The 19,890-nt window shown below is 54.8% G+C and overlaps 1 protein-coding gene across 1 annotated transcript in view; it reads right to left on the bottom strand.

Moving 5' to 3' along the window:
• PREX1 (phosphatidylinositol-3,4,5-trisphosphate dependent Rac exchange factor 1) overlaps positions 1–19,890 on the bottom strand; it is a 181,394-nt gene that overhangs the window by 19,483 nt on the left and 142,021 nt on the right. Inside the window, exons 15-25 of the mRNA XM_027046734.2 lie at positions 19,680–19,752; positions 14,732–14,874; positions 12,991–13,083; positions 11,579–11,727; positions 9,804–9,889; positions 7,745–7,881; positions 6,960–7,053; positions 4,074–4,261; positions 3,646–3,804; positions 2,761–2,971; positions 2,056–2,332 (exon numbers count right to left, since the gene is read on the bottom strand). Of these exons, the coding sequence (XP_026902535.1) occupies positions 2,056–2,332; positions 2,761–2,971; positions 3,646–3,804; positions 4,074–4,261; positions 6,960–7,053; positions 7,745–7,881; positions 9,804–9,889; positions 11,579–11,727; positions 12,991–13,083; positions 14,732–14,874; positions 19,680–19,752 (1,610 nt within the window). The remainder of the gene's footprint in view (positions 1–2,055; positions 2,333–2,760; positions 2,972–3,645; positions 3,805–4,073; positions 4,262–6,959; positions 7,054–7,744; positions 7,882–9,803; positions 9,890–11,578; positions 11,728–12,990; positions 13,084–14,731; positions 14,875–19,679; positions 19,753–19,890) is intronic.

Genomic DNA, 19,890 nt, shown 5'->3' with positions numbered 1-19,890 from the left:
CGTTCCAATAAAACTTTATTCAAAAAAACGAGCACTGGGGCGCCTGGTGGCTCAGTCGGGGAAGCGTCTAACATTGGCTCAGGTCGTGATCTCGTGGCTCGTGAGCCCGAGCACCACACTGGGCTCTGTGCTGACAGCTCGGAGCCTGGAGCCTGCCCCAAGATTCCCTCTCTCTCTCAAACCTAAATCAACATTTAAATGAATAAAGAAACAAACAAACAAACAAACAAATAAATAACAAGGAGTGGGCTGGGCTAGATTGGGCCCACAGGCCATAGTCTGTCAGTCTCTGGCACAGAATATAATGGTTAAGAGCATACGGTTTTAAATCAGACAGGCTCCAGGACCATTTCCTAGCTCAGAGACCTAAGGCAATTATTTCACCTGTCTGAGACTCAATTTCCTCATCTGTAAAATGGAGTAATGTCAGTGTCTATGTGCTAGGCTGCTGTAAAGATTAAGGGACTTAAAATATGTAACATGCTTAGAAAAGCATCTGGTACCTTGCAAGCGATCATTAAACCCTGGCTGATATAATCCTACTCCAAGTCAATTAAGGCCAGTATTATGAATAGCCCCATGTTACAGGTGAGGAAACCGAGGTTCAGAGAGGTTAAGTGACTAAGTCACAAGGCTATTAAGTGACGGGGCCAGGATTCAAACCCGTGCCTCCTATCTCCAGACCCTACGTTCTTTTTCCTTTATCATGGACGATTTCCAACATACGCAAAAGCCGGAGGAACAGTACGATAAACCCAGGTACCCAGCGGCTAGCTATGACAATGGCAAGTCAGGGGCCACCTTTGTTTCCTCAGTCTTTCCCACGGCTTTTGCTTTCGCTGGAGTATTTAAAGTAAATCTAAGGTGTCACATAATTTCCCCCATAAATACTTCCATATGCGTCTCTAACACAGAAGGACTTTCTTTTAAAGCAACGTTCTCAACTACCCCCCCCCCCCACCCCTCGGAAACATGGAACAATTTGGCATACTTCCTGAAGGGCAAACATTTAGCAATGTCCAGAAACATTTCTATTTGTCACAAGTGAAGTGGGGGACAAAGGTGGGGGCACTATTGGCCTCCAATGTGTACAGACCAGGGATGCCCATAAATATTTTACAGCACACGGAACAGCCCCACGAAAAGAATAATCTGGCCCGAGACGTGAACGGTGTCAAGGCTGAGAAACCCTTTTCTAAACACAACCAGACTATCACCGAACTTAACAGAATTTGTAATTCCTTAACACCATCTAGTACCATCCACATTCAAATGTCCCCGATAGCGTCTCTTCACAGGTGGTGTGCTAAAAACAGAATCCCGACCGGGTCCAGACGCTGTCTGGCTGACGTGTGTCTCAAGTCTCTCCTCCTCTTCCTCCCTGTACCCGCTCCCCGCCCCCACCACCATTTATGTGTTAAAGACACTGGGTCACTTGTCTAGAATCACCCACCCTATGGATTTGGCCACCCGCATCTCCAAAAGACCACCCCACCATCCTCTATCCCCCACGTCCTGTCACTGAGTAGTGAGATCGAGATGTCGATGGGACGACAGTGCATTTCCATGGGGTGTCCTGGGGCATTAATGCCAGAAGAGGCGCGTCCAGCTGTCTCTCTTTCGGCCATGCCAAAAGTATAAAGTTCCCCCAAAGCCTTTCTCCAAATAGTGCCAGCCTCTACTAACGACTGCTGCCCACATCCATTATTTTATTAGAGCAGCGGCTCTCAATGGCGGGGCAGGGGCGGGGGGCGGGGGGGGGGGGGGACCAACGCGGCAACTGGCGGGGCAGAAGTCCAGGCCACACGGGGGGGGAGGGAGGTTTGCCCCCCCAAGGGGCATTTGGCAACGTCTGAGAACATGTTTGGTTGTCACAGCCGTGAAACAGGCGTGCTGTGGGCATCTTCGTGACCAGAGACCAGGGGCATTGCCGAATAGCCTGTAATGTCCCCCACCGCCCCCCGCTACGGTTCTCTCGCCCACAACGTCGATGCTGCTGAGCCGGCGAACCCTGACTCTAGGCTCCCTGCCCTCTTCCCTCGGGGCCGGGCTCACCTGTTGATCTGGGTGACATACTGCTTCATTTCCTTCAGGGCTACGTCCAGTTTGGTAAAGAGCTGTAGGTACGCATCCTGAGTCTCCCGGTCCTCCTGCTTCAGTAAGAAGCTCAGGCCCCGGTCCTCCTGGCCCGGGGTTCCGTCGGCTGGCCCGAAGCCGCTGTCGTTGAGACCCTGGTGTTGGGGGTCCCCATCCACAGCAGGCAGGCACTTCCAGGATGGGGCAGCCATGGTGGTGATACAGTGCTGGGTGTAGGACATGGGGTTCAGGTGGCCTACAGTGGAGGGAGGGAGGGCTCACTTGGAAAGAGCCTCCAGGCACCCGTAAACCCCTCTGACAGAGATACACAAACCTATTTCAAGAATCCCAATGAGGGAGAAAAATTTCCTGCTAAATATTCCTTTAATCCATCAGATCACTTGGAGAAGAAAGTTTCAGTTTGGTGCTAATATGCTTTTAAGTACCAGGATACTTTTCCTGACTGGAATTACAGATGTGATGGCTGGTACTCCAGCAGCTACTTTATAACATAAGGCATCCTTCAGGATGGAAACCACATGTACAGATGGTGGGGTAGAAGGAACTTGGGTCCCTGATGACTGTGGAGCCACCATCGCAGTCCCAGACTGCTGGCCTCCAGACGGGTTTCTGTTTACGTGTCTATAGATCTGAACACAACCCCTAACAGAGACGTGCGGTTACCTTGCTCTGGGTCAAGGCCGATGAGGGAGGGTTTACGACCAAAACGGATACTGAAGGACCTGCCAACTGAGGGAGTGGTCTTGGGGTAGGACACTTCCATGAGGTTGACGTGGCAATTGGTGGGGCAGAAGTCCAGGCCACACAGTGGATGGGGTTCCAGGGGAGCCTGCTTGAAGGGTGGGCTGACCCTGTTCTTCAGCTGGGCTGCAAACTGAGAAAGGTGGGGGGCACAGGGTCATGATTCAGGGGCCTGGGAATTCCGGCCCACCCCCAGCACCCACTCGATCCTAGCCCGGCCCAGACATTCAGAAACTGGACAAAACGCCAATAACTTCAAGTGGAAAAGCGGATTCCCTTACACTGCCTTTCACTGCAGCCAGATGTCAAGGAAGGTGTGGAGAAATCTGAGGCCTTCGCATACCTACCCACATTCATTCCTTCATTTTAGCTGCCCTGAGCTACCCTTGAGGAACCACCTCCCCCCAGTCCACAGTCTGTGAGAGGCAGATAAGGCTTCCCGTCCCTGAAGTGGTTGGTACAGGGGTACACAAGGGACCCAAGCCAAGCCAGTAAGAGTTCCCATCGAATTCCTTTTCTACTGGGGTGGCTGAGGTGAGAGCTCCTGGGGACCATTTTGCCACCACGCGAGAAGGGCCTGCCCCGAGGGTGAAGCCAACACGGGAAAGTAAAGGCACGAGGAGAGAGGCCACACTTTTGTGACGGTGCGGTATCTGTCTGAGCGCCTGGAAACAACCTTGCCTGAAATTCACCTCTGGACTTTTCAGTGAGTAACAGAAACCAATAGATGCTCCTGTTCGCTTAGTCTCAGCTGGGTTGCATTTTGACATTTACAGCCCAGGCTGAGACCCTGCGGGGCGCAGGTACCTCCTGGTAGCAGGCGATCCTCTGGCCGATGCTCTCCAGCTTGGTGTCACAGATGTTGCGGAACTCGTAGTGGGACATGGTCTTAATGTTGCTCAGGGCCATGAGCCGCCCACAGTTCTGCACAAAGACACTGTCATCTGCAGCAAAGGCCTTGAGGATCTGCACAAACACGAACCACTGAGCACTCAGCGTGCACCACGGAGGCTCTTAAGCAGTTGCCTTGTCATAGCCCTGGGAGACGGAGTCTATTACTCGCCCATTTTGCAGATGAGTAAGCTAACTAAAGAGGGAAGAACCACTCTCCTAAGTCCCACAGCTACGAGGCAGGGGAGCAGAGACGACAATGCGGGGGCCCCAGGCTAACTTGGAGGAAAGGGGAATCGGGCGCTCCGCCCCGCCCCCCGGGGCGGGGCAGCGCCCAGCGAGACCTTGGCGGTGAGCCCGAAGCAGCCGCGGGGCTCCACGATCTTCTCCAGCACGTGGCACTTGATGCCTGCAGTGCTCACGTACTCATACACCACGCCATGCTCCAGTTGTCCGTTGTCCACCGTCAGGCTGACCACAGGGCTGTCCTCATGCAGGCTCAGCTGGGGACCCAGGGACAGCAGGGGGAAGGCTGGAAGCCAAAGGGACCGGCAAACCTGAGGAGGGGGAACCACCCCCCAGCCAGCCCTCCCCCGACCCCGCACCACAAACGTTTGTCATCGTCGGACACACGGGACCATGAAGCCCGTGCTGCTGCTCTGCTCATTCTCGCCAGCCTGCTACCGTTCACCCCTTGTCCTAGAAACCCACCTTTGTGCCCCATTCCCAGTCCACGTGGCTCAGGAGAGGGAAGCCCTAACCACACCCTTCCTCACACGCACACGCCTGGGCGATCAGCGATTCAACGTCCCCTATTCATAAGGGTTGGTTCAGGAATGAGCATGTGACCCAAGCTAGGGCAATGAAAGTCAAGTCTGGGACTTTGGTCGCATCTACAAAGAGAAGGGAACATCCTCTTTTTCAACTGGATTCCAAGCTGCCAGAACCATCACACGCAGAAAACAGCATGTAAAAGAGAAACCAACACAGAGGGAGCGCAGCTGAGAATGGGACACACACAGAGAGACTCTTCACGAGACTGTACGTAAAACTGGATCGAGCTGGACCTGAAGCTTCCTTGACCCTACTCCCTTCTCAGTTTGCTGAGCCAATGTTTTTAGGTAGACCACTTTCAGTCCTGATTGACGTGGGCCCAGAGAGTCTAAGTGATTCTTCAGAGGCCACACAGTTAGGTAGTGACATATCTAGACAAGGAAGCAGGCACAAATGGACAGGACTGCTTTCCTTTCCACCCGCTCCAAAGAGTACCTCTCAACACATGTGTCTTACCCCCTCACACTCATATTATGGCACTGCCTGTCAGTTTTTCTGTCCCCCGTCTGTTTCCCCTCGTGTCAGCACCACGAGGACAGAAACCCGGCCCACCTTGCTCACTCGTGTGTCCCCAGCTCCTAGAACCGGGTATGGTATGTAGCAGGTGCTTCTACTTGTTGAAAAGCAGAGGAGAAATGGTCAGCTCCCCTCAGCACGCTTTTCCATCATTATCAGGGATCCCCCCACACGCTGGGGAAGAAAGCCCACAGCCCTTTCCTCTCAGAGGGCATACACCGGGCTGGGAGCTGCCAGCTGGCCTCTCCTCCCTCCCCGTCAGCCTGTCCCCTCTAGGACCCCTCCGCCAGGCTGTGTGTGCTTCAGCAGTAGGGGGATGGCTCCCCGAACGACCCCATAAACCCTGGTTCTTTGCTGTCCCTGAATGTACCAGCAGAGAGCCCACAGCCGTCAGACACAGAGGCATCCAAACCCCCTACTCTTCCCACAGCCTCAGCCCCCAGCCCAGCAGAAGTACAGGGCAGAGTCCAAAGAAGCAACTGGAGAGAATGCGTTATTATTCAAACTAAATATTCGTAGAGTGCCTACTCTGTGCCAGGCACAGTTCTAGGCTCGGAGGATACGGCAAGGCAGAAAATAAACAAAACCCCTGCCCTCGTGGATCTTCTGCTCTCTAGTAGCGAAAACACCAGACACTCCCTAAGGACGTGACATGTGAGCCCAGTTGAGAGAGGTGAAGAGCATGAGGTAAGAAGTACTCTGGAGGAGAGCATTCTATAGCCAGGGGGAACCGCAAGTGCAAAGGCCCTGGGGCAGGAGTACATTTGGTATTTAAGAGCAAGAAGCTGCCGTGAATGGAGTAGAGAGGGCAAGAGGCAAAGTGCCGAGAGGCCCAGCTGGAAGGCCAGGCTGGAGCTGGAGGAAGAACTTGATCTTTGCCTGGAAGGAGCCACTGGAAGCTTCTGTTCTGTTTTTTGAGAAGAGCCCGCAGGAGGAGAAGTAAGGGAGGACAGGGAGAACGGCAAGCAGGCTACTGCGGGAGTCCTGGTGAGCAAACATGGTGGCTTTTGCCAGGCAGTGATGGAGGCAGTCGGAAGCAGTCAGATTCCCGACGCATGAAGAAGGTAGGGCAACAAATCAAGGCGGAGGGAGGGAGGAGAAAGAAAAGAGCCAGGGCGTACTCCAAAGTTTGGGGCCTTAGAATCTGGAAGGATGGGGTAGGATGCTTAGGGGAGAACCAGGCTTCCGGGAAGGGTGGGGATTCAAGGTGGCCCATGCTAAGGGCACAGTGCCTGATGGGCATCCCAGGGACAGCTGGCAGAAAGACAGGTCTGGAGTCCAGGGCTGAGGCTGGGCTAGAGAGGTAAAGATGGGAACCTGGGGCAGACAGAATACTGGCCCCTGAAAGATGCCCGTGTCCTAACCCCCAGAGCCCGGAGGTATGCTGTTACATGGCAAGGGGGGGCCACGGCTGCAGATGGAATTAAGTTTGCTAAACAACTGACTTTACCATAAGGCAAAATCCAGATGATCCCGCTGTGACCACAAGGCCCCTAAGTGAATATGGAGGCAGAAAAGTCAGAGAGGGCAGAGTGAGGGGGACTCAGACCAACATCGCCGGCTCTGAAGATAGAGGAAAGGACCACATGCCAAGGCTTGCAGGCAGCTTCTAGAAACTGAAAGAGGCGAGTAAATGAATTCCCCCGCCCAGAGCCCCAGAAAGGAACACAGCTCTGCTGACACCTGACAGATGGCCCAGCGAGACTCACTTTGGACCTCTGGCCTCCAGTAACTGAAATGACAAACGCATGTTCTAAGCCACAGGTTTGTGGTACTTTGTGAAAGCTGCGATCAGAATGTGATACAGAGCCAACGGCACCAGAAGAGGACCGGTCGGTCCCCTCCGGGGTCTCTACCACACTGCCCGCCTGTCCCGTTACCTGAGTCGGGCTGGGGGTCCTCGCCGGGGGCCTCCTGGCTGTCTCGGGCCTCCTGGGCATCCTCGTGGGTGTGATAGACCCACTGGTACAGACCCTGCCGGGAGAGCAGACTAAGAGGGGGGCCACGACACCAGGAGCCCAAGGAGGAAGGGACGGGGCGAAGGGGCAAACCATTCCCTGACTCCAAAGCCCAGGCTTCTAGACTGCCAGTGACATCACCTGTGGAAAGTCCTCTAAGACTTTGCTCTGTAACCTTCCTGAGGGGAGCTCCACTCATGCTCGACCCTCACCCTCTAGAGTCTATGCTCCCTACAGAAGCCAGGGGAGGAGGGAGCCTTTGAAAATGTAGGTCAGACCCATGGGAGCAGAAACCTTGTCTCTCCTGCAGCCCCAGGGCCTACAAACATGCCAGGCACATAGCACTGACTAGATGAACCAGTGAATGAACACCCTCCCCGGGACCCCGGCCCCCAACCCAGCTATAGCATCAACTTTTCCCATCAACTCTTGGCCCAACATGCCTAGGCAGTGAGAAGAGAGGGTCTGATCACACCCATGGGTGGAAACCGAGACCCTGAGTTGTCAGGGCCCAGCCCCCCGGGTTCAGGGAGACAGAGCGGGCACAGAGCCCACACCCAGGTCAGCCCTGCAAGGTAGGCAGCCCCCTCCCCCACCCAAAATGCTGTGGTGCCTTCAGGCCTCTCCCCACAGAAGGCAGGAGGCCCTCAGCCCCTGACCCTGCTGAGCAGGGCTTCCCTGATCCCCTTGGCTGCTGGATGCCTCACCAGAGCCTCTTCCCCGCGGCTCCGGAACGCCTGGAAATGCTCCAGGACCTCCAGCGCACTGTCATTCAGCACGTTGTTGCCGTTGACCTTCAGGATGCACTGGCCGGCACAGAGCCCTGCGGCCGCAGCCTCGGAGCCTAAGGGGACAGGAGTGCTTGTGGCACACCCTAGGCGGAGAGAGCCCGGGGCGGCGGCAGGCAAGGGCAAGTGACCCGAGGAACAGCGTCCCCCACCCGCCCACCGCCCCAACCCCCCAAACACATCCCCAGACATTCCAGCCCCATCCCTGCACCCTAGAGCCACTGTCCAACCCAGTCCAGGAGGCAGGACAGGGACCGGCACTCCCGCTTCGCAGAAGAAACTGAGGCTCAGAGAAGTAGCAGCTAGCCCAAGCTCACACAGCAAGGAAGGCTGGATTGGAACCCAGGTACGCTTCCCTCAGAGCTTCATCTCCTTCAAAATCCCTCTGTGACCTGTGATACTATGACGGGATCAGCCCCATTGCGCAGACAGGAAACAAAAGGCTCAGAGAGGCAGAGTCACTTTCTCAAGGTCCCTTGGCTAGGAGAAGCCAGGATTCGAACCCAGGTTTACCAGACTTCACGGGCATGTTTTCTCGGCTATACCATGACTCCCAAACTACAGCTCTCGGCCCCCAGGGTTTTGTGTGGTTAATAAGAAGAGTCTGGAATTGCAAATGAACGCCAAGCTTCATCTGTGCACGAGAGAATATTAGGCCTGTTTGGTGTCATAGTGACGAGCACAGGCCTGGATCCAGGGGCTTGAGTTCAAAGCCTGGCTCTGCCACTGACCAACGGTGTGACCTTGGGCACGTTCCTCAACCTCTCTGTGCCTTGGTTCCCTCGTCTGTAAAAGGAGGACACTAACAACATCTATTCGCAGGGTTCCTGAGAGATCCAGGGGATAAAACATGTAAAGCATTCAGCCCCGTGCCTTGCTCTTAGTAAGTGCTCAAGAAATATTAGCTGCTTTACTATTTTTGCTTGGTTCACCTATAAACACCTAGGCTTCCCTGCAGATGCTGGAAGGCACGGCTTGTCACCTCAGCACTGCTGACATTTGGGACTGGAAAACTCTCTGTTGTTGTGGGGCTGTCCGTGAGCTGCAGGAAGGTCGGCAGCATCCCTGGCCTCTACCCATGAGATGCCAGGAGCATCCCCACCCCTAGGGTCACAAGTAAAGACGTCTGCAGACACTGGCAGGTGTCTTCTAGAGAATGGAAGTGCCCCAGTCGAGAACCACTGCTTTAACGAGAAAATAAAAACCCACTTTAAAATATTAACAAATTCTGGGGGGCACTTGGGTGGCTCACTCAGTTGAGCGTCCAACTTTGGCTTGGGTCACGATCTCACAGTTCGTGAGTTCAAGCCCCGCATCGGGCTCTGTGCTGACAGCTTGGAGCCTGGAACCTGCTTCGGATTCTGTGTCTCCATCTCTCTCTGCCCCTCCCCAACTTGTGCTGTCTCTCTCTCGAAAATAAATGTAAAGAAATTTTTTAAAAAATATTAACAAATTCTTTGTAGCTTTCTGCCATGATGTGTATTTTCTTAATCAAAACCTATTAAAAGTACAACTATGACCACAGAAGTGGACAATTAGTGTTTCAACTTTAAAAGTGGAGTCCTTAGAGGGGGGCGCCTGGGTGGCTCAGCTGGTTGAGCATCCGACTTTGGCTCAGGTCATGATCTCACAGCTCGTGAGTTTGAGCCCCGCGTCGGGCTCTGTGCTGACAGCTCAGGACCCTGTTTCAGACTCTGTGTCCCCCTCTCTCCCTGACCCTCCTCCGCTCATGCGCCGTCTCTATCTCAAAAATAAATATAGTGGGCATGTCTGTCTTCACCTTGCCACAGTCCCCCCCCACCCCACCACCATTGCCTATGCCTTCCTCTCAGTTAGTTATCCACCTGTGCCCCCCCGAACCCCATGCCGCTGCTCCAGACAAAGAAAGTAAGTGCTGGTGAGGCACAGGCCTCGTGGTAATGGTTTCACACACACAGACCAGGCCCCCAAAGCCCCCTTCTCTGTCTATGAGGCTCACCTCTGCCCACGGCGTAGACATACGGCGGGGCGGCTCCACGGATCTGGAAGCACAGAGCCTCTGGATGGTCGGGAACTTTGATGATCCTGCACCAGGCGGCAGCAGCCATAAGAAAATGCAGTATTACTCCCGACAGCCCAGGGGACCACGCTGGGAGACCTCTGCCTCCCAGACTTTTGAGAAATCCAGCCCAAAGTAGTATCAATGCCAGGCTGTCAGCAACCGAAGATAAAGAAAAACCTCATTGGACCACAGCCCGTGTCTCCAGGGTCTCCGGTTCCTCAGAACCACCTGGCCCGCCCTTGGAGATTCAATCCATGCACAGAAATTCCACAGCGCCCTTCTACACCTTCTCTGTCACTCTCTCAGTGAGAGGAGGCTTCTCGGTGGTCAGACCAGCACCACAGGCAGCGAATATTTTGTTCAACAGATGGGAGGGTGAGAAGGGACCCAGAAGATCTTGGTGCCGACTCTAGAAAAATGCCCACACGTGTCCCCTAGGGAACAGTTTGAAAGGCCAGGTCTTGGCCATTCCGCAGGTGGAACATCAGAGAAGAGCGAGTGGCACCTGCCCAGGGCTGCACAAGGGATGACATTAATCCGGCGGCTTCGAGGCAGCTGTCTGCTTCTCCGTCAAGGCCATGTCTCCAACAATGGGCCTCAGGATCCTCCTCCCATCCCCCACCCCACGCCACCTGCCGGAGAAAAAACCATCTAGGGAGCCGGTTCTCAAACCCCAGGCATTTCCAGAACTTTAAGCAGGCACGTTCCCCTGGGTGATTTCTGCCACTTTCACATACCAAACTATCAATCATTTTCCCTAAATTGGCTTGCCTTGTCACTGAAATGATCTTATTTAAAACTTTCCATCACTCCCGTCAATAGGAAACTGGGAGCATTTGCCTTAAATAGAAGAGAGAAATGAAGACCAAGAGCACAATTTTTAAAATAGAAAATGCTTCTCCATCCTACCACGGCCACGCTGGGCCGGGCTGGGCCATCAGCCTCCTTGCCTCTGCCCTGCTTCTGCCTTTACCGCTGACCATCTAGTCTCCACCTCCAGAACCTATGTCCCGTCATGCCTTGCCTCTGCTCAGAGCCTTCCAGTGGCTCCTTGGTCCTTACCATGGGCACAAGGTCCTACAAGGCCTGGCTTCCACGGTCTGGCGGACCTCATCACCCACCCCTCCCTCTCACTCACTCTGCTCCACCCCATCAGCTTCTTCGCTGTTCCTCAAAGACACAAGCCACGGTTCCACCCCAGGACCTTGGCACTGGCTATCTCCTCTGCCCGGAACCCTCCTCCTCCAGAAGTTGTCTTGACTCCCTCCCTTACCTCCTCGGGTCTGCCCTCAGCTCACGGTGGCATCTCTCTGACCCCCACCCTCCACACAGCCGTCGCCTTTCCCAGCTGTATAGACTGGCCCAAACTTACTACCACCTGGTTCAGGAGGTCTCTCGCTTTTCTTTTGTTTGGTCGTCTGACTCCTGCTCCACCCTCCAACTAGACTGAGACCTACGAAGGGTATTAACGTGTCCATCTAGACATGGCTGGAGCCCCAGAGCCTGAAACGCCACTCGGTACACAGTAGGCGCTCGAGAACATCTGTTGGACGGATTAAAGCAGCAACATCGTGAGACACACCTGTGGAATGAGCCCCATCCTCGGGGAACCAGGACAGCTCACCCCCCTCCACCGCCACCCCTGGCAGGCAGTCAGTGCCCCAACCTCAGAGGGAGGCTGGCCCCGCACACCCCGCCGCGAGGACACTCACTCTTTGGCCTTGGTGGCCACCAGGAGGCGCAGCGGACGGCGGGAGCAGAAAGACTGGTTGAGGATGGGCTCGACCTCGGCAAAGGGCCTCAGGAACACCAGGTCCTCGTTGATGGAGTAGATCTTCCGCCCCACCTGCAGGCCGGCCATCTAGGCAGGGGGAGACACCCACACCGGGTCACCCGCCTCCTCCCCGGCCAAGGAACCCCGACTGCGCGCAGGCAGCACAGAGAAAGGCCCGGGGACCCGGCGGGACCCGCCTGAGCCCACCGGGGCGGCCCCGCTCCCCGCTGTGGCAAGCAGGTGGGCGGCTGGTGAGACAAGGTCCCGGCCAACGAGCTCTGAAGGGAAGGCTGCCGCAGGCACCACACGAAAGACATCTTTCCTTGAGGAGAAACCGCGGTGGCCGGTCCCCTGCTTCCCACCTGCCGTGTGGGGACACGAGGCATCGAACTGGGGCAGCCACCCACCCTGTGCCCTTGATGGCTCGGCCGGGAAACTCAGAGGTGTTGACCCCGAACCGAGACCCCCGGTCACCTCCTTCTAACCGTTACGTCAGGGCTCCCGGGAGGTGAGCACGCGGCTCCCTGCAACCAGAAGCACTCCCCAGTGGTTCAAGGACACAAGCGCAGCGCCTAGATGACACGTGCTTCTCCCCACCCACCTCCACGCGCCCCGGAACGAACGGCTCAGGGGACAGGGGCCGAATCCCTGGCCTGCCAGACTCTCTCCCCTCCCTCCTCTACATGTCACGGACATGGCAGAGCCGCTGACGTGCCCTGGGCAAGCCACTGATCATTAGTTTGTCCATCATCACAGCTGACGCAGAAGACTACCTGATTCAGAAACCTGCTCTTCTCGTGCACCTCTGCACAAGGCCATGATGGGAGCCGGGGCGTGCACGCTAGGGATGGGAAGGAGGGAGGGGGAATGGGTGGGTGGATGGATGGATGGATGGATGGATGGATGGATGGATGGACAGATGAATGGGAAGGAGGGAGGGGGAATGGGTGGGTGGATGGATGGATAGATGGATGGATGGATGGATGGATGGATGGACGGATGAATGGGAAGGAGGGAGGGGGAATGGGTGGGTGGATGGATGGATAGATGGATGGATGGATGGATGGATGGATGGATGGACAGATGAATGGGAAGGAGGGAGGGGGAATGGGTGGGTGGATGGATGGATAGATGGATGGATGGATGGATGGATGGATGGATGGATGGACGGACGGATGAATGGGAAGGAGGGAGGGGGAATGGGTGGGTGGATGGATGGATGGAGCAGGGGGCTCTATCGCGGCTCCCCCAGAGACCGCAGGTAAGCCCGCCCCGGACTCAGTTTCCCCACACGGCAATGAGCAAGGAGGAAGCACCGACACGGCAGGTGGTCCCTCTGAGAAGGCTCACCTCAGCCAGCGAGCCCCTCTGGACCGACTTCACCACCACGGCCTTGTTCTTCTCCTCGATGTCAAAGCCGTAATCCTCCTCCTGGGGCAGGATCTGAGGGCCCAAGGCGGGAGAGACCCAGTGAGGCAGTGGGGGGAGGATGGGGCTTGCAGCCAGCCCTGCCGTGGCCCCGAGACCAAGGCCCCAGGACCGTGATCCTGCCGGCTCCTTGTGCCCCAGATCTACACGGAGTAGGGGTGCACGGCAGGATAAAGCTATGAACAGCACCCAGTACACGGCAGGTGCGCAACACGTATCTGTCAAGTGAAGACACCATCTGGCTCCCACGTCAGGCTGCTGCTGATCACATATTTTTTTACTTTTCACTGCCCGGCGCCCCTGTCTCCTCCCAACCTGCAGACCGAGTCCCCTCGGTTATACACCGCCGTCTCCCCATCTGCTGGCAGACTGACGTGCTCGGTAAAGATCTGCTGGCTTAACAAATAAAACAGATCCAAAGGTGTCCAGCCACTGAGGACCTGGGGACAGGCCAGGAGTTTAGGGAGGAGCGGTCCCATTGCAGGATGGCAGGAGGTTCGGGAGGTTCGAGGATTCGGTGGTGGTGCAGATGCAGAGAATCGCATTTGTGTGTTCAACAAATAGTTGCTGAGCTGCTGCCTATGACATGACCAAGGTACGTTACTGGGCACTGGAAACAGTGTTGAACAAGACAGTTCCTGCCCTGCTGCAGCCGACTGTCTAGTGGGGAAGAAAGACTACAAACAAATAAGCAAAGAAACACAGAATGCGATGCAGACGGTGTGTGCAGTCTGAATGAAAATAAAGCACTTAAAGTGATAACCGTGGCATGGCGGGGGCGGGGGGGGGGGGGCAGAGGAGAGGCTATCTGAGCTGAGACCTGAATGAAATGAGGGACAGAACTTTATGAAGAGTGGAAAAAGTGTTCCAGGCAGAGGGCACAGCATGTGCAAAGGCCCTGAATCAGGCCCACAGGACTAGAGCATAAGAAAGGAGATCAGAGGGAGGGGAGAACACAGGAGATGAAGCTGGAAAGGCAGAGAGAGTCTTATGAACTGTGATGAGAGACTGGATTTTATCCCAGGTGTGATGGGGAGCACTGGCAGGCTTTATGGTGGGAGAAACGAGAATCCCCATATTTATGGGGCCCCTGTAAGTACCAAAGGAGAGAAGTGAAGACTTCTCTCTTGTATTAGGCAGACTTCAGCCCCATCTCTGGCTGTGGCAGGAGACCTAATCTGCTGAGCACCTCTCTTGATGGCCTCCTGTGGACCAAGCATGAAGACAGAGGCCGCTAGTTATCAACAGGCAAAGAAGCAGGATTTGGTGGGCGAGGCTGGTGAAAGATCTGAATAGGCTGATAAACGTCCTCCCTCAACTACCAGGATATTTACAGCAAATGCACATGGACAGGGCACCAGCCCAGAAGACCTAAGGCCTTGGAGGAGCCATTTCAGGAGGCCAACCTCTCTGCACAATGCTAAGCTGGGACGTGGGGTGGGCAAGGGAAGAAGGAAAGGAAAAGAAAGGGAGCCAGCAAGCCCAAACTCTTTCTAAAGAAGGTCGTCTTGGCCAGAGAAGTGTCACCAGCCACCACCAAGAATCCCCACATTGGGTGCTCAGAGTTGAGCCCAACTTCTCTAGCCATAATCGGAAGGTCACCCGGCTCCCAGTCTGCAGCCGGGTCTGGGAAGGCTGATGCACACTTGGGCTCTGCTCCTACCAGCAGGCGCTTGGCCAGAATGTTCTCCACCAGCTTGAAGTCATTGCGCAGCTGTTTGTTCTTGCTGCTGGTTCCCTCCATCTCCTCGTCTGCGTGGAAGCGGAAATACTGGGACTCGTCCTTGAACTCACTCTTCTCCAGCACTGCAAACCCACAGACACACAGCACATGGTCAGGCTCACAAGGGAAGGTTTCAGCAACACTTGCCAACTGGCCACTGTGGGCTGGAACCAACCCTTGGGCAAGTTTTCTTTGGCTAGCACAGTGTTTCATTCAATAGAAGCATGTGCCAACACTAACGTATTAGGATATTTCACATAATAGTCTCGCGTTCTGACTTCTCTTGAAAAATCTGAACTTGTCCCATCTGCTGTGAAGACAATATTACAAAGCCGTAGTAACAAAAATAGTGTGGAATTATATCTGAACCAGATAAAGAACCAGAAATCACATAATAGGATCATGTGTTCATGGAAACTTAGTATATGATAATGATGATCACGTGGAGTATTCCACAGATGATATAGGGGAAAAACTGACTCACGGGGAAAAATAAAAGCAGATCCCTACCTCACACACCATATACAACAAAAAACTCCTGATGGATTAAAGACCTAAAAATAAGAACAGGAAAACTAAAGCTCACCAAACAAAATGTAAAATATCTTTGTCCTAGGGTAGAAAGAGTTCACACACAAGACCTCCCAAAAAAGCAATATAATAAAATTAAGAACTTCGGTTCAATAACAAGACCATAGGCAAATGGCAGATTCAAAAGTAACATAATGTCTGAAACCAAAAAGGAATAAATATCTACAATATAAAAGAAACCACCAAATCAACCAGAGAAAGCTGTAAAACATAGATAAAAATGGGAAAAGAATATGAACAGGCAACTACCAGATGGGGAAACCCAAGCGGGCAGCAAGTAGATGAAAAGGAGTCCAGCCTCACTAACAATCAGAAACAGACCATGATGAGACATTTTAGACTGCAGATTAGCAACCCCTAAAGGCCAAATGTGGCCCACTATCTCTTTTTATAAATAAAGTTTTATTGGGACACAACCACATCCATTCATTTATGTATGTTATAGGGCTGCTTTTATGTCACAGTGACAGAGCTGAATAACTGCAAAAGGCTGTATGGCCTACAAAGCCTAAAATTTATACTATCCGGCCTATGCAGAAGAAGTTTCCTGATCTCTGCTCTAAAAGACAGAAAATGAATAAAAACTGGTAACAACCAGCATGGGATCTGATCCCTGTGGGTTACAGTTGAACTAAGTTACCAGGGCCAGGCACACTTAGATTCATTTACTCCCGGGACAAAGAAGGATCTGCTGCACTCCTCTTACAGGTGGGGGCACTAAGGCCCAGAGAAGGTAACTAAACTGCCCAAGGTCACACAGCAGGTAGGCTCCCCCTTTTCACCACACTGCCCAGCCTGCCCTTTCACAAAGGGGGAGATCCAGGCTCGGTTTGGTGAAAGCAATTGTCCGAAGTCAGCAGGCCCCCGAAAGAAGGAAAACCAGCTGCCTGAGCTTCGCGATGTCCCCGCCATCCCTGAAGGCAGAGGCTGTGTCCCGATTTGATGGCTACGTGAAAAGCAGCAGAAGGCAATCCTTTCCTTCTCCCTCTTTCCCAGGACATCTAGCTGTTTGTGTCTTTCTCCGGCCACCCCTATTACCTCTTTGGAGAAAGCAGACACACAAATTGCTGCTTTGCCCAGAGCCGGGGGTAGCCAGGCCCCGGGGGGCCGGCTGGCTTCACCTCCACTGTAAACACAAAGAGGAAAGACTCTGGGAGGTAGGAGGAAGAAGCGTGTTGTGTCTTGGGAGAAATGTTTGGGGAAACAGCTGGAATCTCAGAGTCCAGGAGCTCAGCCAGGTGAGGTCCCCCACTCGCAGATCCAGGTTTCGGTCAAGGCCTCTGGCCGGGTTCGAACCCCTGCTCGGCCCCTGCCCAACTTCATGTCCCCTTAGCCTCTGTGAACCTCTGCTTCCTCATCTATGGGCATCATAACACCACCAGCTTCCAGGGAGTGGGGAATTAGATGGTGAGCCTCAGTTTCCCTGTATGTGCCTAAGTGAAAGGCTGGACCATCAGCCTCTCAGGGCCCTCCCTGAGGACACCTCAGGGCCCGGGAGCTCAGGGCAGACGCCTCGGGAGGCGCCACATGGGCCGTACCTACACCCTCCGCTCTGCACCCTAACCTGCATTTTGCAGCAGCCACAGCCCTAGGATCTGGCCCTTTCCTATTTTAGCTCATTTCTGAGTTCGTGGCAGGGAACAGGGGAGCAGGGGCCACGCCCTGCAATTTCTCTCTCTGAGGGTGTTGGCATTGCCTGGGAGTTACCCCCCGCAGAATGTCCTCGGCCAGCGGCCTTCCCAGAATAGCAGCTGGGGTGGACCCCTAATTACTCTCACCCACAAATGAGAGGTTCTGCCCAGCTGATTGGTGGGAAGGACGGAGCTGTCAGAGGGTGCCGCGGGGAACAGAGCGGCTTCTGGGAATGAGGGACTTTGGTGAGAGGAGCCGATGGACGGGAATGACCCTGGCTAGGCCCAACCTGCCCAGCTCAGCCGGGGAAACAGGCAGCTGGGAGTGTGCCCTAACCCCTAACCGCACAGAGCCATGGGCATGTTCAGAGCTCAGAGGAGGAGGGGACGACAAGGCCTCCAGGGAAAGTTGGGGAAACTGAGGCACAGAGCAGGCCAGAGGTTTATTGGGAGTCAGCTGAGTCAGGGCTGGAACCAGGCCTGCTGGCTACAAGACAGGGGAGGCACCTGACGACCTGCCGTCCCACCGGCACGTTTCTCATCCTGCCGAAGGGACAGCAAATCCAGCAGCTAGACCAGGAGTGGAAAACTGTGGCCCACTGTCTGTTTTCCTAAATAAAGTTTACTGGCACACAGCCACGCCCACTTAGTTAAGTATTACCTGTAGCTGCTTTAATGCTACACTAGCTGTTAACAGAGGCTCCACGGCCTGCAACGCCTGAAATATTTACTGTCTGGTCCTTTGCACAGAGAGTTCTCTGACCTCTGAGTTAGAGCATAAAGCAGAAGCCGGCAGGAGGAATGGACAGAAGACCCACCCGAGGCTCACCCCTCCAACTGCAGCGGGCCGCAAGCCACATCATCCCTCCCCTGGAGTATCAGAATCGCTTGGGCACTGGCCTCTCTCCTTCCGCCGTCAACCCCGCGGGCGCTCTCCACCGCCCTGCAGAGGGATCAAGCACGTGCCTCCCCTGCTCAGAACCCTGCCAGGACTCCCACTGCACTGGAGTCAGAGTCAAAGTCCTCCTCACATGCCCGTGCTGTTCCAGAACACGGACTCCTGTCATTGTTTGATTCACGCACCCGCACCCGCTCATGCACACTAGGCTGTGAGCCTAGCAAGGTGCCTGCACCAGGAAAGCAACAGCTGGAAAACAGCAGCATGAACAAAACCCAGGGAAGAGGGGAATATTAGTCTAACAGGGAGAGAACAGCCCCATGAAGAAGAGTGAATGAGCTAAGCACCCAGCGAGGAAGGAGAGGAGCCATCCAGGCGGGATGTCTGGGGAAGCCTGGGGAGGTGTGAACCCAGCAGAAACACTGAGTAAGTTGGGGGCTGGGGGGTGAGGCAGGCCGGGCACCCCAGGCAAGGGAAACTGTGAGTGCCAAAGCCACAGGGAGAGTTCTAGAAGTGGGGGTTCTTTGGTGGGAGTTAAAAGTCTACGTGTCCTCCTGAGAGCGTAGGAGCCTCAGGGCTCCCCCAGGGCCAGCAGGAGGGAAGGTCACAGACCCCAGTGGCTGAGCGTGTGGCCTGTAAACCCCGTCCGCCTCGGTTCCAATCCAGGCTCCGACTTGCTATGTGACCTTGAGCAAGTTTCTTAACTGTCTGGGCTTCCATTTCCTCACTTATAAATAGGGATGATACTAATACCAACATCAAAGGATCATTACAGGATTAGACTAACTAATACATGGGGAGTGCGCAGAAGGAGGCCAGGCACACGAAGTATTAACTTCTGTTTAAATTTGAAATGGAGTCAACAGAACCAATCCCTCCCTCCTTCTCCCCACCTTCCCACCTCAGGATCATCTCAGGACCGCCCACCCCTCTCCCTGCTTTACGTGCTTCTCCTGTGGAAAGAACAGTGACTTACCTAAGGGGTCAGGCCAGGGAAAGGGGTGCAAATGTCCTGGCCCAGCTCCCTTCCCCTCACACTTACAACCTGCCTGTCCTCTGTCCCCTCAGACCCCCGTCCTCTCCTCCCCGTGGAAGCCCGTGGGCCAGGCCTGCACGATCCGGCCTCACTGCCCACCCGGAGGCCGCGTCCCTTCTAGGAGAGCATAGGAAGCCCACAGTTTTGACCTCAGATCCAATCCATTTTCCAGTCAAGCATTACCAGCCAGCCACCTTGGTCCCTATGGAAGCCCCGAGGTGATCTCTCAATCAGGGCAGAAGTGGGAGGGGGAAGGAGGGGGCTTCCTGAGACACCCCAAACCCCCGGCAGCCTCCAGGCCCACACCCAGCATCCAGCCCGGGCTCACCGTGGGCAGGCTGGACAGTCTCCAGCCCACCATGTGCTCTCTCTGGACCTCAGCTCCCCATCCTTCCATAAAACACACCAGGGACCAGAGTCCCTACTAGGTTTTCTATCCCAGGACACACACCCCAGGGGACACCCAGGTGGCTCAGTCGGCTGAGCATCCAACTCTTGGTTTCAGCTCAGGTCACGATCTCAGGGTCGTGGGATCCAGCCCCACATCAGGCTCTGCACCGACAGCATGGAGCCTGCTTGAGATATTCTCTCTCTCTCTCTCTCTCTCTCTCTCCCTCTGCCCCTCTCCCCCCGCCCTCTCTCTCCCTCTGAAATTAAAAAGAAAAAAAAAATCATTTAGCAGGGCAGACCCCCGCCCCCAGGAGGCCGGGCTGAAGGGAAGGGACAGATTACCGTGGTGCATGAAGCCGTTGTTACACAGGCCCACACCGAGCGTCACCGCCTCCTCGCGCGTCTGGCAATCACCCTGGAGCCGAACGAGAAGGGAGGGCATTAGGTGAACCTTCACTTGAGGGGCTGAGCGAGGCTGCTGAGAAGCCCACCACCACCCTCAGAACGCAGGCTGTACAAGGGCAGGGACACGTGTCTCTTTTCTGTAAGGGAG

The sequence above is a fragment of the Acinonyx jubatus genome, chromosome A3 (assembly GCF_027475565.1).
Source record: "Acinonyx jubatus isolate Ajub_Pintada_27869175 chromosome A3, VMU_Ajub_asm_v1.0, whole genome shotgun sequence".
Taxonomy (NCBI): domain Eukaryota; kingdom Metazoa; phylum Chordata; class Mammalia; order Carnivora; family Felidae; genus Acinonyx; species Acinonyx jubatus.
The sequence above is the reverse complement of the archived record's forward strand: the minus strand, read 5'-3'. Positions and strand labels throughout refer to the sequence as shown.